Consider the following 13125-nt stretch of genomic DNA (forward strand, 5'->3'; position numbering starts at 1 on the left):
TCCAAGTGAAATTCACAAGGATCGGAATCGCATATATAATTTTTGGCCTCATGATGGAGAGAGTATTGCCCAAGCTTGGGGAGATTGAAGTCTTTAATGCTCAAATGCCCCATTCATGAGCTTCCTGGTAATGTTATTATTGATAATTTCTATGCAAGACTTTCTTTTCAAGACAAGACCTTGCTGGATACTTCTTGTTCTAGATCATTTACACGCAACAAAGAAGAGTTTAAAAGGGACCTTCTTGATCGGATCCAAGAAAATACTGAAGGTTGGGAGAACGACAAGGATAAAGAATCAGGTATAATTTATGATTATAAATGCATTGAAGCTTTTATGGATACTGATAAATTTCGTAATATGAGTGCTACTTATGGTCTTGATTCTCAAGTTGCTTGCAAATCTTTATAAAGCTTTTGCCTCTCATTATGAATTGCCTAAGAAGAATTTTGATAAGTATCATGAACCGTATAAAGATAAAATTGATTCATCTATTAATAAATGCGTTGTAGTTGAAGCTGCTGATCATGTTATTCCTGAAGCTTATATTGAAAAAACTCCTTTCCCTGCTAAAATGAAGGGGTACTCTGTTATAAATAGTGCGGTTCATAAAAGTGAAAAGAAACACTGTAGAACCTGAAGAACAAATAAAAGTTGAACTCTGCTATTGCAATAGTTAAAGATCTTGTGACTGAAAATGTAGAGGATGGTCATATTATTTTCGTGAAGATGCTTCTAATATTGTTTCACATCCTAATAAACCCAAACAAGCTAGTGTTCCTATGCTATCTGTTAGAATTGGTGATCATTGCTATTATGGATTATGTGATATTGGTGCAAGTGTTAGTGCTATTCCTTATGAGCTTTACACGGAGATTATGCACGAAATTGATTCTTGTGAACTTGAAGATATTGATGTGGTCATTCAGCTGGCTAATAGAGAAACTATTTCTCCAATTGGTATTGTTCGAGATGTGGAAGTTTTATGCGGTAAGATTAAATATCCTGCTGACTTTTTGGTACTTGGTTCTGCTGCTAGTGATTATTGTCCTATTATTTTTGGTAGACCTTTTCTAAATACTTGTGGAGCTATTATAGATTGCAAGAAAGAGAAAATTTTGACTAAATTTGCTGGTGAATCTTATGAGTTTAACTTCTCTAAATTTACTAAAACTCCTTATAAAGCTGATTTGCCTAGCAATGATTTTAAAATGGAGCAGTGTGCATCTATTGTTCTTGTTCCTAATAATCCTTTGCAGCAACATTTGGAGGATAGCGAGAGTGAAGTTTTTAGGAAAGAAAGAGATGAGCTTGAGGAAATTTTTCTTCGCCAACCTATTCTCAAGCATGATTTACCGGTGGAAGATTTGGGTACAACACCACCACCAAAGGAAGATCCTGTTTTTGATTTAAAGCCTTTGCACGATAATCTTAAATATGCTCATATTGATGATAAGAAAATATATCCTGTTATTATTAGTTCTAAGCTTTCGGAGATTGAGGAAGAAAGGTTATTGGAAATATTGAAGAAGCACCGAGGAGCTATTGGCTACACTCTTGATGATTTGAAAGGGATTTCTCCTTCTATTTGCCAACATGCTATTAATATGGAAGATGATGCAAAGCCTGTTGTTGAACATCAGCGTCGTCTAATTCCGAAGATGAAGGAAGTGGTAAGGAATGATGTATTAAGACTTCTTGAAGCTGGTATTATATATCCTATTGCTGATAGTAGATGGGTTAGTCCTGTGCATTGTGTTCCCAAGAAAGGAGGAATGACTGTTGTGCCTAATGATAATGATGAGCTCATCCCTCAAAGAGTAGTTGTAGGGTATAGAATGTGCATCGATTTTCGAAAAGTTAATAAAATTACTAAGAAAGATCATTACCCTTTACCATTTATTGATCAAATGCTAGAAAGATTGTCTAAAAATACTCATTTTTGCTTTCTTGATGGTTATTACAGGTTTTCACAAATTGCTTGTTAAAGCTAAAGATCAAGAGAAAACCACTTTCACTTGTCCCTATGGAACTTATGCTTATAGACGTATGCCTTTTGGTTTATGTAATGCTCCTGCTACTTTTCAAAGATGCATGTCTGCTATTTTTCATGGTTTTTGTGAGAGTATTGTAGAGGTATTCATGGATGATTTTTCCGTCTATGGGAATTCTTTTGATAGTTGCTTGCGAAACCTTGATAAAGTTTTGCGAGAGATGTGAAGAAACTAACCTTGTTCTTAATTGGGAGAAATGCCACTTTATGGTTAATGAAGGAATTGCATTGGGACATAAAATTTACGAGAGAGGTATTGAAGTTGATAGAGCTAAAGTTGAAGCAATTGAGAAGATGCCCTATCCGAGGGATGTTAAAGGTATTCGTAGTGTTCTTGGTCATGCTTGGGTTTTATAGGAGATTTATTAAAGATTTCTCCAAGATTTCAAAGCCTCTTACTAATCTTCTTCAAAAAGATGTACCATTTGTTTTTGATGATGATTGTAAGGAAGCTTTTGAAACTCTTAAGAAAGCCTTAACAAGCTGCTCCTATAGTTGAACCTCCTGATTGGAACTTACCCTTTGAGATTATGTGTGATGCTAGTGATTTTGCTTGTAGGTGCTTGTTCTTGGACAGCGAGTAGATAAAAAACTGAATGTTATTCATTATGCTAGTAAAACTCTTGATGCTGCTCAAAGAAATTATGCTACAACTGAAAAAGAATTATTAGTTGTAGTCTTTGCTTGCGATAAATTTAGATCCTATATTGTTGATTCAAAAGTTACTATTCATACTGATCATGCTGCAATTAGATACCTTATGACAAAGAAAGATGCTAAGCCGAGGCTTATTAGATGGGTACTTCTTTTGCAAGAATTTGATTTACATATTGTAGATAGGAAAGGTGCTGATAATCCTGTTGCTGATAATTTGTCTAGATTGGAAAATATTGCTTATGATCCTGTTCCTATTAATGATAGTTTTCCAAATGAACAATTGGCTGTAATAAAGGTGAGCTCGCGAGACAGGTCCTTGGTATGCTGATTATGCTAACTTTATTGTTTCCAAGTACTTGCCTCCAACCTTTTCAGCTCAACAAAGGAGGAAATTCTTTTATGACTTGAGGCATTATTTCGGGATGACCCACACTTATATAAAGAAGGAGTGGATGGTATTATGCGAAGGTGTGTTCCCGAATATGAACAACAAGAGATATTGAGTAAATGTCATGGTAGTGCTTATGGAGGACATCACGCCGGAGAAAGAACCGCGCAAAAGGTTCTACAATCAGGTTTTTATTGGCCAACTCTCTTCAAGGATGCGAGAAAGTTTATTTTATCTTGCGATGAATGCCAAAGGGTCGGTAATATCTCCAGACGTAATGAAATGCCTATGAATTATACTCTTGTTATTGAACCGTTTGATTGTTGGGGATTTGACTTCATGGGACCTTTTCCGTCTTCAGAAGGTAACACTCATATACTTGTTGCTGTTGATTATGTTACTAAATGGGTGGAAGCTATACCTACAAAAAGTGCTTGATGGTGAGACCTCTTTAAGAATGCTTTTAGATATTATTTTTCCTAGATTTGGAGTACCTAGATATATTATGACTGATGGAGGTTCTCATTTTATTCATGGAGGTTTTAGAAAAACTCTTGCTAAGTATGGTATTAATCATAGAATTGCTTCCGCTTATCATCCTCAAACTAGTGGTCAAGTAGAATTATCAAATAGAGAGATTAAATCTATTTTGGGAAAGACCGTAAATAAAACTAGAAAGAATTGGGCTAGTAAATTGAAGGATGCACTTTGGGCTTATAGAACTGCTTACAAAAATCCCATGGGAATGTCACCTTATAAAATGGTTTATGGGAAAGCTTGTCATTTACCTTTAGAACTAGAGCACAAAGCTTATTGGGCTGTTAGAGAATTAAATAAAGATCCTAAACTTGCCGGTGATAAGAGGTTGTTGCAATTAAGTTCTCTAGATGAATGGAGAAGTGAAGCTTATGAAAATGCTAAACTCTTTAAAGAGAAAGTTAAAAAATGGCATGATAGAAGGATTATCAAAAGAGAGTTTAATGTTGGGGATAAAGTCCTATTGTATCGGTCTCGTCTCAGATTCTTTGTAGGGAAATTACTCTCAAAATGGGAAGGACCGTATGTTGTCGAGGAGGTGTATCGTTCAGGAGCAATTAAAATTAGCTCTCTCCAAGGCAATGCCACGCAAGTGGTGAATGGACAAAGACTCAAGCATTATATCTTGGGTGATTCTTATAATGTTGATGTTGATATTATTCAAGTGGAAACACCGGAGGCTTTCATCAAAGGGCAAATTGACAGTCCGCCAGAACTCGACTTTGAATAGGTAACAGTACTGGTAATGAAAAGTACGCAATTTACTTTCCGAACAATATTTTCGCTGTTTTTGGAAAATATGAAAAATTACGAGTTCGAAACGGAGTGGAAAGGACGCACGAGGGCGTGGCACCATAGGCCGGCGCGGCCTGGCCAGGGCCCGCGCCGCCCTATGGTTTGGCCGCCCCGTCGCCCCTTTCCGACTCTGGTTCGATCTGGTACTTTCCGTTTGTCGTGAAAATTTTTGCTATATAATCCCCCGGACCCCTGGAGGTCCGTATATCGTGTTCTCGACGTGTTTTGTTTCGAGCTGTTTCTGCCAGGATCTGTTTTCGGTCTAGAAGCACCATGGCCTCCAACAACAAGGGCAAGGGGCTTTCGGAGGAAGAAGTGAAGGAGGTGCCATCAAGACAAGAGCAGCAAGCCGGAGGGAGCAAGCAAATCTTGGTGGGATCTGTTGACACTCGACGTTCTTTTTCTCATAACCTGCAGGGACCTTTACCACCCGCTCTTAGCCTCGACTCCTTCCCCATGTTGGAAGAAGTTCTACGGATTACCGATGAGTTTTGTGATCAATATCGGGCTCTAAGAAGAGAAGTGGAGATACTCCAGGAGGAGAATTGCCGTCTCCGAAGAATGCTGGAATACCACTCGATTCGCATCAAAAGGTCATCATCGCCAACTTCATATAACTATGAATCTCTTCGAGTCTTAGTGCAGAATTGTCAAGCTGAGAAACTGAAGTTGAAGGAGCTTATTAAGAAGCGCGAGAGGAGTTCATCACCACCATCGCCGAAGGAGTAATTCATCATCGGTATTGGCATCCCCTTGGTTTGTTCCAAGCTTGGGGGAGTGCCGCGGTATCACATCATCACTACGTTTTACTTTTATTGTCAAGTAGTGTCATATCATGGGTAGGGAAGTTATCATATAAGATGGGTTGCAGTTTGGAAGTATCTCTCCTTTAGTTGGTTGTCTATGTATCCCTTGGTGTGAGTTATCGTTATGGAATATTAATGAGAAGTCTTATCATTTACATATTGCACATCTTATTCTAGTTTGCAATCTCTATCATATGATTTACTTTGTTGTTAGTATTGGTATCACTTTGGGAGCATTGAATAAATCTATTTGGTTTTGGCAAACTTAGCATTGGTCAATAGCAATAACACTATGAGGTTTAAGTAGAAAAGAGAAATACATGTAGATGTTTCATTGTCTTTCTTATTAGCTCATAGCTTATTATTCTGAAGTTAAAATTGTTTGTACTTACAAGGAAGATGCATGATTGTTTCTATCATATGTATATTTGTTTGTTTCCCTCGACTCTTATGCTTGCTAATTAACCTTGCTAGCCAAAGACCTGTACTGAGAGGGAATACTTCTCGTGCATCCAAACCTTAACCCAAACCTATGTCATTTGTGTCCACCATACCTACCTACTACATGGTATTTTCTCGCCATTCCAAGTAAATACTTCATGTGCTACCTTTAAACAATTCAAAACTTAGTATCTCTTATTTGTGTCAATGTTTCATAGCTCATGAGGAAGTATGTGGTGTTTTATCTTTCAATCTTGTTGGGCAACTTCCACCAATGGACTAGTGGCTTCATCCGCTTATCCAATACTTTTGCAAAAAGAGCTGGCAATGGGATTCCCAGTCTCAAATTAATTAAACTAAATAGACACTCCTCCATGGTATGTGATTGATGGACGGCACCCGAAGGATTCGGTTAGCCATGGCTTGTGTAAGCAAAGGTTGGGGGGAGTGTCATCATCATAATAAAGCTAAAATAAAAAGGCACTCCTTCATGGTATGAGATTGTTGGCAGGCACCCGAGGATTCGGTTAGCCATGGTTTGTGAAAGAAAGGTTGGAAGGAGTGCCACACAAAATAAAATGGGAGCCGCTCTTTGAAGGTTGTCTGGCAAGGGGGTTAGAGTACCCGCTACCAGTCGTTGACAACAACAAACACCTCTCAAAATGTTACTTTTATTCTCTTTATATGATTGCAAAACTGAAAAAGCTCTAGCACATGATTTAATCCCTGCTTCCCTCTGCGAAGGGCCTGTCTTTTACTTTATGTTGAGTCGGTAAACCTATTTCCCTCCATCTCAAGCAAGCATTTGAGTAGTTGTGATCAAACCATTATATTGTGATTTGCTTCATCATGTCTTTTATTCTTCCTTGTTTAGTACAAGTTTTATCTGAATGAATATAGCTTTGCACGTTATCAATGATTATGAAGAGACCATTATGATTGAATATGAAAGTTGTGCCATATAAATTTTAACATGAGAGCGCTGCTCAATGAGAGAAGTATAATCTGTTAATTGTTCTCTGACCAAGAACGAAGTTTGCCATCACCAATTATGATTTCTTATGCACCTTTACTTGTGATTACCTTATACTTGTTTCAAGTTGAGTTATATGAGGAAGTTGTTTACTATAATGTCTTGTGTGAATGAATATGATGCTTCTTGTCCGTATTTTATTTATCGACTCTTCACTCCATAAACATGTGGTCCTGTCTATCGAGCTCAGTTTCGCTTGGGGACAAGCGAAGTCTAAGCTTGGGGGAGTTGATACGTCCAATTTGCATCACTATTTTATATCATAATTTGTCTGTTATTCATTGATATATTTCATATTGGGACACAATACTTATGTTATTTCATCTATTTTGCATGTTTCATCACTATTGGAGGATCAAGCACCGGAGCCGAGATTCTGCTGGAAAAAGCACCGTCGAACGCAATATTTTGGAAGATCAAGCTGTGGAAGGAAATTATACCAAAAATCCTATTTTTCAAGATGACGAAGGAAGCCGGAAGGAGGAGCCGAGGAGGACCCGGGGTGGGCCCACACCCTAGGGCGGCGCGGCCCATGCCCTGGCCGCGCCGCCATGTGGTGTGGGGGGCCCACAGCCCCTTTCGCCTCCTTTTCTTCGCGAAATCCTTCGTCCCAAAAACCTAAGCCACAGAGGGTACCTCGCGAAGAGTACAGCCGCCTCTGCGGGGCGGAGAACACCAGAGAGAAAAGAGCTCTCCGGCGGGCAGGAATCCGCCGGGAAATTCCCCTCGGGAGGGGAAATCGACGCCATCGTCACCGTCATCGAGCTGGACATCATCTCCATCACCATCATCATCATCTACACCATCATCACCGCCGTCTCCACCGCTGGACACCGTCACCGCCGTAGCAATTTGGGTTTGATCTTGATTGTTTGATAGGGGAAACTCTCCCGGTATCGATCTCTACTTGTTGTTGATGCTATTGAGTGAAACCATTGAACCAAGTTTATGTTCAGATTGCTATTCATCATCATATCACCTCTGATCATGTTCCATATGATGTCTCGTGAGTAGTTCGTTTAGTTCTTGAGGACATGGGTGAAGTCTAATTGTTAGTAGTGAACTATGGTTGAGTAATATTCAATGGTGTGATATTTAAGTTGTGGTGTTATTCTTCTAGTGGTGTCATGTGAACGTCGATTACATGACACTTCACCATTTATGGGCCTAGGAGAATGCATCTTGTATTCGTTTGCTAATTGCGGGGTTGCCGGAGTGACGAAACCTAAACCCCCGTTGGTATATCGATGCGGGAGGGATCGCAGGATCTCAGAGTTTAAGGCTGTGGTTAGATTTATTCTTAATTACTTTCTTGTAGTTGCGGATGCTTGCAAGGGGTATAATCACAAGTATGTATTAGTCCTAGGAAGGGCGGTGCATTAGCATAGGTTCACCCACACAACACTTATCATAACAATGAAGATTATTTAGCCGTATGTAGCGAAAGCACTAGACTAAAATCCCGTGTGTCCTCGAGAACGCTTGGTCATTATAAGTAAACAAACCGGCTTGTCCTTTGTGCTAAAAAGGATTGGGCCACTCGCTGCAATTGTTACTCTCGCACTTTACTTACTCGTACTTTATTCAACTGTTACATCAAACCCCCTTGAATACTTGTCTGTGAGCATTTACAGTGAATCCTTCATCGAAACTGCTTGTCAACACCTTCTGCTCCTCGTTGGGATCGACATTCTTACTTATCGAAGATACTACGATACACCCCCTATACTTGTGGGTCATCAGTAATATGTCAACTTTTTGCATGCATGAAATAAATGACACTTTATCCGTTCGGGGATTAGAATGCCCGAGGTTCTAGTCGCTAAGACCAAGAAAGTTCATAACTTCTTCTCATTAATTAGTGCATGCATCAATATTTTCACATGCATGAGAGAGGATAGAGAAAATGTGAGCATGCATTGGGAGATAGCGGACAATAAATGAAAGAGGGCTTTCCACAATTTTTTTTAAAAAGAGGGCTTATAATTCCTAACATTTTGAAATGCTATTTAGTCTTATAACCCCGAACGGATGGAGTTCTATCTATGATATTCTTATTGTGGGTAGTCTTAATTACTCCCATTATAAGTAGTCAGTACTACATTCATTTTAAAGAATAAGGCGTCCTCGTTTTACGAGCTTTTTGTTTTGACCAAGAATTACTTTAAATAGATAAGGATTATTTATATGAAATTTGTATCATTAAAAAAATGTTTTCAATATGAATCCAACGATACAAATTACATATAATATAATCAAGATTTTGTTGTTTAATTTTTATGTTCAAAGTTCGTCTTGGAATACGCGTGCGCTTTATTCCTTGAAACGGAAGTAGTATTACCTAGATATCATCCCACGCTCTTGGTGCGGTAATAGCTGGTGAATTTGAAATATTATGTAAAATATATACCACCAACAGTTGAAAAAATCGACGTCTAATCTATGAAAATCTATGCTGGTTGAAAATCGAAAAATAAATATTTGGTTACAAGGAAAAAAAGAGTACTTACTCATTGCACACTACAAAAGAAAAAGACACAAATGAGTGTATGTTGCTTATACCTAAAGGTCGATGAGTTTATATCTGATTGGCAACCTTCCTGCAAACGTGTTGAAATCTTTTTTTCTTTAGAAAACGTAAAGCTTTGGATTTTGATTCAGTGATAGGTAGAGGTTGATACAAACTTAGAGAGGCCATTACTTGGTACGACGCGATACACTAAGCCAGAGGAGCAGCGCCGCTAAACCCGAAGCCCAGCTAACACCCATGACTTGGTCTTTATCGTGTCAAGTAAGTCACCTAGATCAGGCCGCGCGCCATTAAAGATTAGTATTACGTTACACCACTTCCATAGTCAGCAGGTACTGTAAGACTAGCCACAGTGGGAGTATCATAATTAGTACTATCATGTATGCCATGTTGGTAAAAATCTGATGTGGCACAATAATTAATGAGGTGAGAGATGAGAGTGGTATCATAATATGATACCGTATCATTGCACGTAAAACTAGAAAACTTAATGGCAAACACATCATGTACGTACATTTGCATTGAGATTTGTACAAAACATTAAATATGATAATACTATGAGACTAGTCATAGTGGAGAGTAACATGGAGTAGTAACATGCACATGTTACTACTCTATGTTACTACCTTCATAGTGGAGAGTAACATATGTGTGGTGTCATGCAAACTAATATTTATTATGTTGTAGACTCATGTTGTCTTGAAAAGTGTGATGTTATGGTAACATAGCTAGTTACCACCTCACTCTCTTTCATCATTTATTATCATGCCATGTCACCAAAATGTCTTGGAACGTGTGATGTTACTACCTATGTTACTCCCACTATGAGTAGTCTGATACTATCTTATGATACTATGCATTGTGGGGTTAGTATCATAAACTAGTATCATGTGCATGATACTAGTGTATGACACTTCCCATTGTGATCAGTCTAAGCATCATCGCCAAGGAAGTGCCCTCGCAAGATGGCGTTGGAGAATCACGGATGGTCGCATCCCACACCAATGCACAAACCTGACCCATCAATTCAAGGCCATGGAGCCAAGGCTGGGCGTGCGCATGCTGCATCCTGCCGATCGCCCTTCCTCGAGGACTCTAGATGCTCAAGGCCAGACGACGCATGTGCATACCTAAGCCGACACTTCCCTCAACTTACGGAAGATTCAGTTTGTAACCATGTGTAGTTTAATCAAACAAAATCAATGGCACATGCACGCATGCGAGATCGATTCGATCCGGAAGAGCGAGATGGGGCGTACGTGAGCCTCCTCTGGACAACGCTACAAAACTAGCCGGCTGGTATCGACAACGTTATCGCAGCCATGGCCATGAACACAGCGTTCCTTGGGCTGCTGCAGCTGCTGCTCCTCCTCCTACCGCCTTCCCTCCGTGATTACCTGTGGGCGGCGACTAGCGACCATGGCGTGGGTCAGAAGCTCCAAGTCTACCACCCCATTATCATGAGCGCCGGCATCAGCTGCCCCGTCCTGGAGGCGCGGCTCACCGACGCCTACACTCCGTCGCTGCCTCACTGCGGCGAGCTCAAAGGGAAGGGATGGTTCCCGCTATGGAACAGCAAACAGGACCTGGTCGACCATGACTACATCTCGTGCTTCGAGGAGCAGATGAGCCTTGTTTTCGACCCCGTCACCAACGACTACCAGAACCGGCCTGGCGTCGAGACTCGCGTTCCAGACTTCGGCTCCGCTTATGGATTCTCCTACAAGGATGATAGGTATGTTTCTAGCAAGTCATGGTTTTATCATCTGCAGTAGATGTGAATGCACTTGACTTTTTCTCTATGTCTACGACACAAAGAACACCATTTGAGAGTTGAGACATGCTGTTTCTCTTCTATCTCTAATTCATCCATGCCTCGATCGTATGAACTTATCTCTCTCCTACTTGTTTAGGAGCAAAGCTAGAATCCTATTTCTAGAGAAATTATATTAAAAAAATCCTTCTGAGTAATAGGTACACCGATGGAAAATCATATGGCTAGGGAAAACAATATTCCTTCTAATTACATCCATCTCATGTATTGCGATATTCGCATCTTACCACATTTTTCTCGGAATCTTAAAATTACGAATAGGATTCAACTGTTAGTACTAATGAATGCATATTTTGTATTTTGTGGCTGGAGATGTTAATTTATATTTTATCATTACTCCATAGTCTGTAATGGTAAATATCTTTGTATAGTCGCTATCATACTCTATTTCCTAAAAAAATGACTAGGCACTAGTTATCCTCCCTTGTACTTGCAGCCATTTTTTATGTATACTTCCAGGCTTAGAGACTGATTGAAACCTCTCCAGCTGCCCATTTTGCTGTAACATAAAGCTCCGTGATGAACTCGAAACACTTGGATATCGAGATGGAGATACCCTTTTCGGTGCTCCTTATGACATACGCCATGCTCCACCACGCCCGGGCCATCCTTCCAAGGTGTCCTCGGACTACTTCGCTCGTCTGAAGGATCTGGTGCAGAATGCAAGTGCGAAGAATGGAAACAAGCCGGTTATCTTCATCGGGCATAGCTTTGGCGGAAAGCTCATCCTCGACTTTGTGAATTCTACCCCCCTTCCATGGAGGAAACAATTCATCAAGCACCTGGTTCTACTCTCGCCAACACCTTCTACAGGTTTCATGGAGGTCGTCACAAACCTCGCCTCAGGACCGTCCTGCATTCATTTTGATGCCGCTCCACACCTTGCTTTGCGAACGATGTGGTGGTCATTCGCAAGTTCCCTTCTATCTCTGCCATCCCAAGCGGTATTTGCCCATGAGCCACTCATAGTCACCAACCACAGGAACTACTCGGCATATGACTATCCAGATTTTCTTGCGGCAGTCGGTTTTAGTATGGAAGGAATGTTGCCCTCTACTAAATTGGCGCTTCCTACAAATTTGAGTGTTGAGGCGCCAATGGTTCCAACGACATACCTGAGTGGTGTTGGTATTCAAACAATAAAGCAGGTGGTATTCTGGGACGGCAACTTCGATATCTACCCAGAAGATGTGTTTGGCGATGGAGATGGGGTTGTCAATTGGAATAGCGTGTTAGTATTCGTCAATGAACTCAAAAGGCAGCATTCTTCGGAGAACATACTCTTCAAATTCATCAAGATCCCTAATGTTACTCACAGTGAAATTGCTATTCAAGACAACTCTCTCAAGATAATTATGGCTGAAATTTTAGAAGCCAATTCTTGAAGATTCGTGCGTCATTTGTGTCTTGTTGATAAGGGCAGGATCACCACTACTTCTTATATTTCACCATCTACGTATATGCTGAAGTTTGGACCTTTCTGCGCCGAGATTCCTCCTAAAGATGCGGTGAAGAATTTCAGAGCACCTCCAACGCTATTTCAGTTTGGTCTCGAAGTCATGATTAAGAATTAGGCTTGAGCCTTTATTTTGATTTCAGCTAAGTCACACTTTATTTTCAGTTTGATTTTATTTTTGTGAGTTGGTATTTGGGCTTGTCCAAATATAATTCTAGTTGGGCCACTTGGGCCTTAGTTGTCGCTTGGCGCCACACTCCCAGCAAAATTTCCTTGGAGTCACCCTGTAAAGGGCTCATGGCAGCCGCCATTGTATCTTAGGTTATAATTTTGGAGTTTAAGTATGAACCTCAAAAGTCCCAATGTTTGTTCGTTGTGCATGCATGCTGCTTTTCAAGATCTAATGTTGTGCCGAAAACCTCTTTAGATCATGTTTATCATTTTGTTGTTAGATTCGTCTGATTTCTCACGCCGATTCTCTGGAGTTTGCTGCGGAGGCGATCTATCAAACACCGCTCTCATGTTCTGATTATCTGCTGGTTATTTTTGCTGCCGGGGCTTCTAGATGCATGTGTTACTTGTAGTGCTCAAGAAC

The 13125-nt window shown here is 40.2% G+C and overlaps 1 protein-coding gene across 1 annotated transcript; it reads left to right on the forward strand.

The window, feature by feature from the left end:
* The first annotated feature begins 10562 nt into the window (after window positions 1-10562).
* Window positions 10563-12459, forward strand: LOC124683447 (lecithin-cholesterol acyltransferase-like 1). The gene is made up of 2 exons (XM_047217955.1): window positions 10563-10990; window positions 11562-12459. Exons 1-2 carry the CDS (start codon window positions 10563-10565, stop codon window positions 12457-12459), a joined length of 1326 nt encoding a protein of 441 aa, XP_047073911.1.
* Window positions 12460-13125: the final 666 nt, after the last annotated feature.

This window comes from Lolium rigidum, chromosome 1, assembly GCF_022539505.1.
Source record: "Lolium rigidum isolate FL_2022 chromosome 1, APGP_CSIRO_Lrig_0.1, whole genome shotgun sequence".
NCBI lineage: Eukaryota > Viridiplantae > Streptophyta > Magnoliopsida > Poales > Poaceae > Lolium > Lolium rigidum.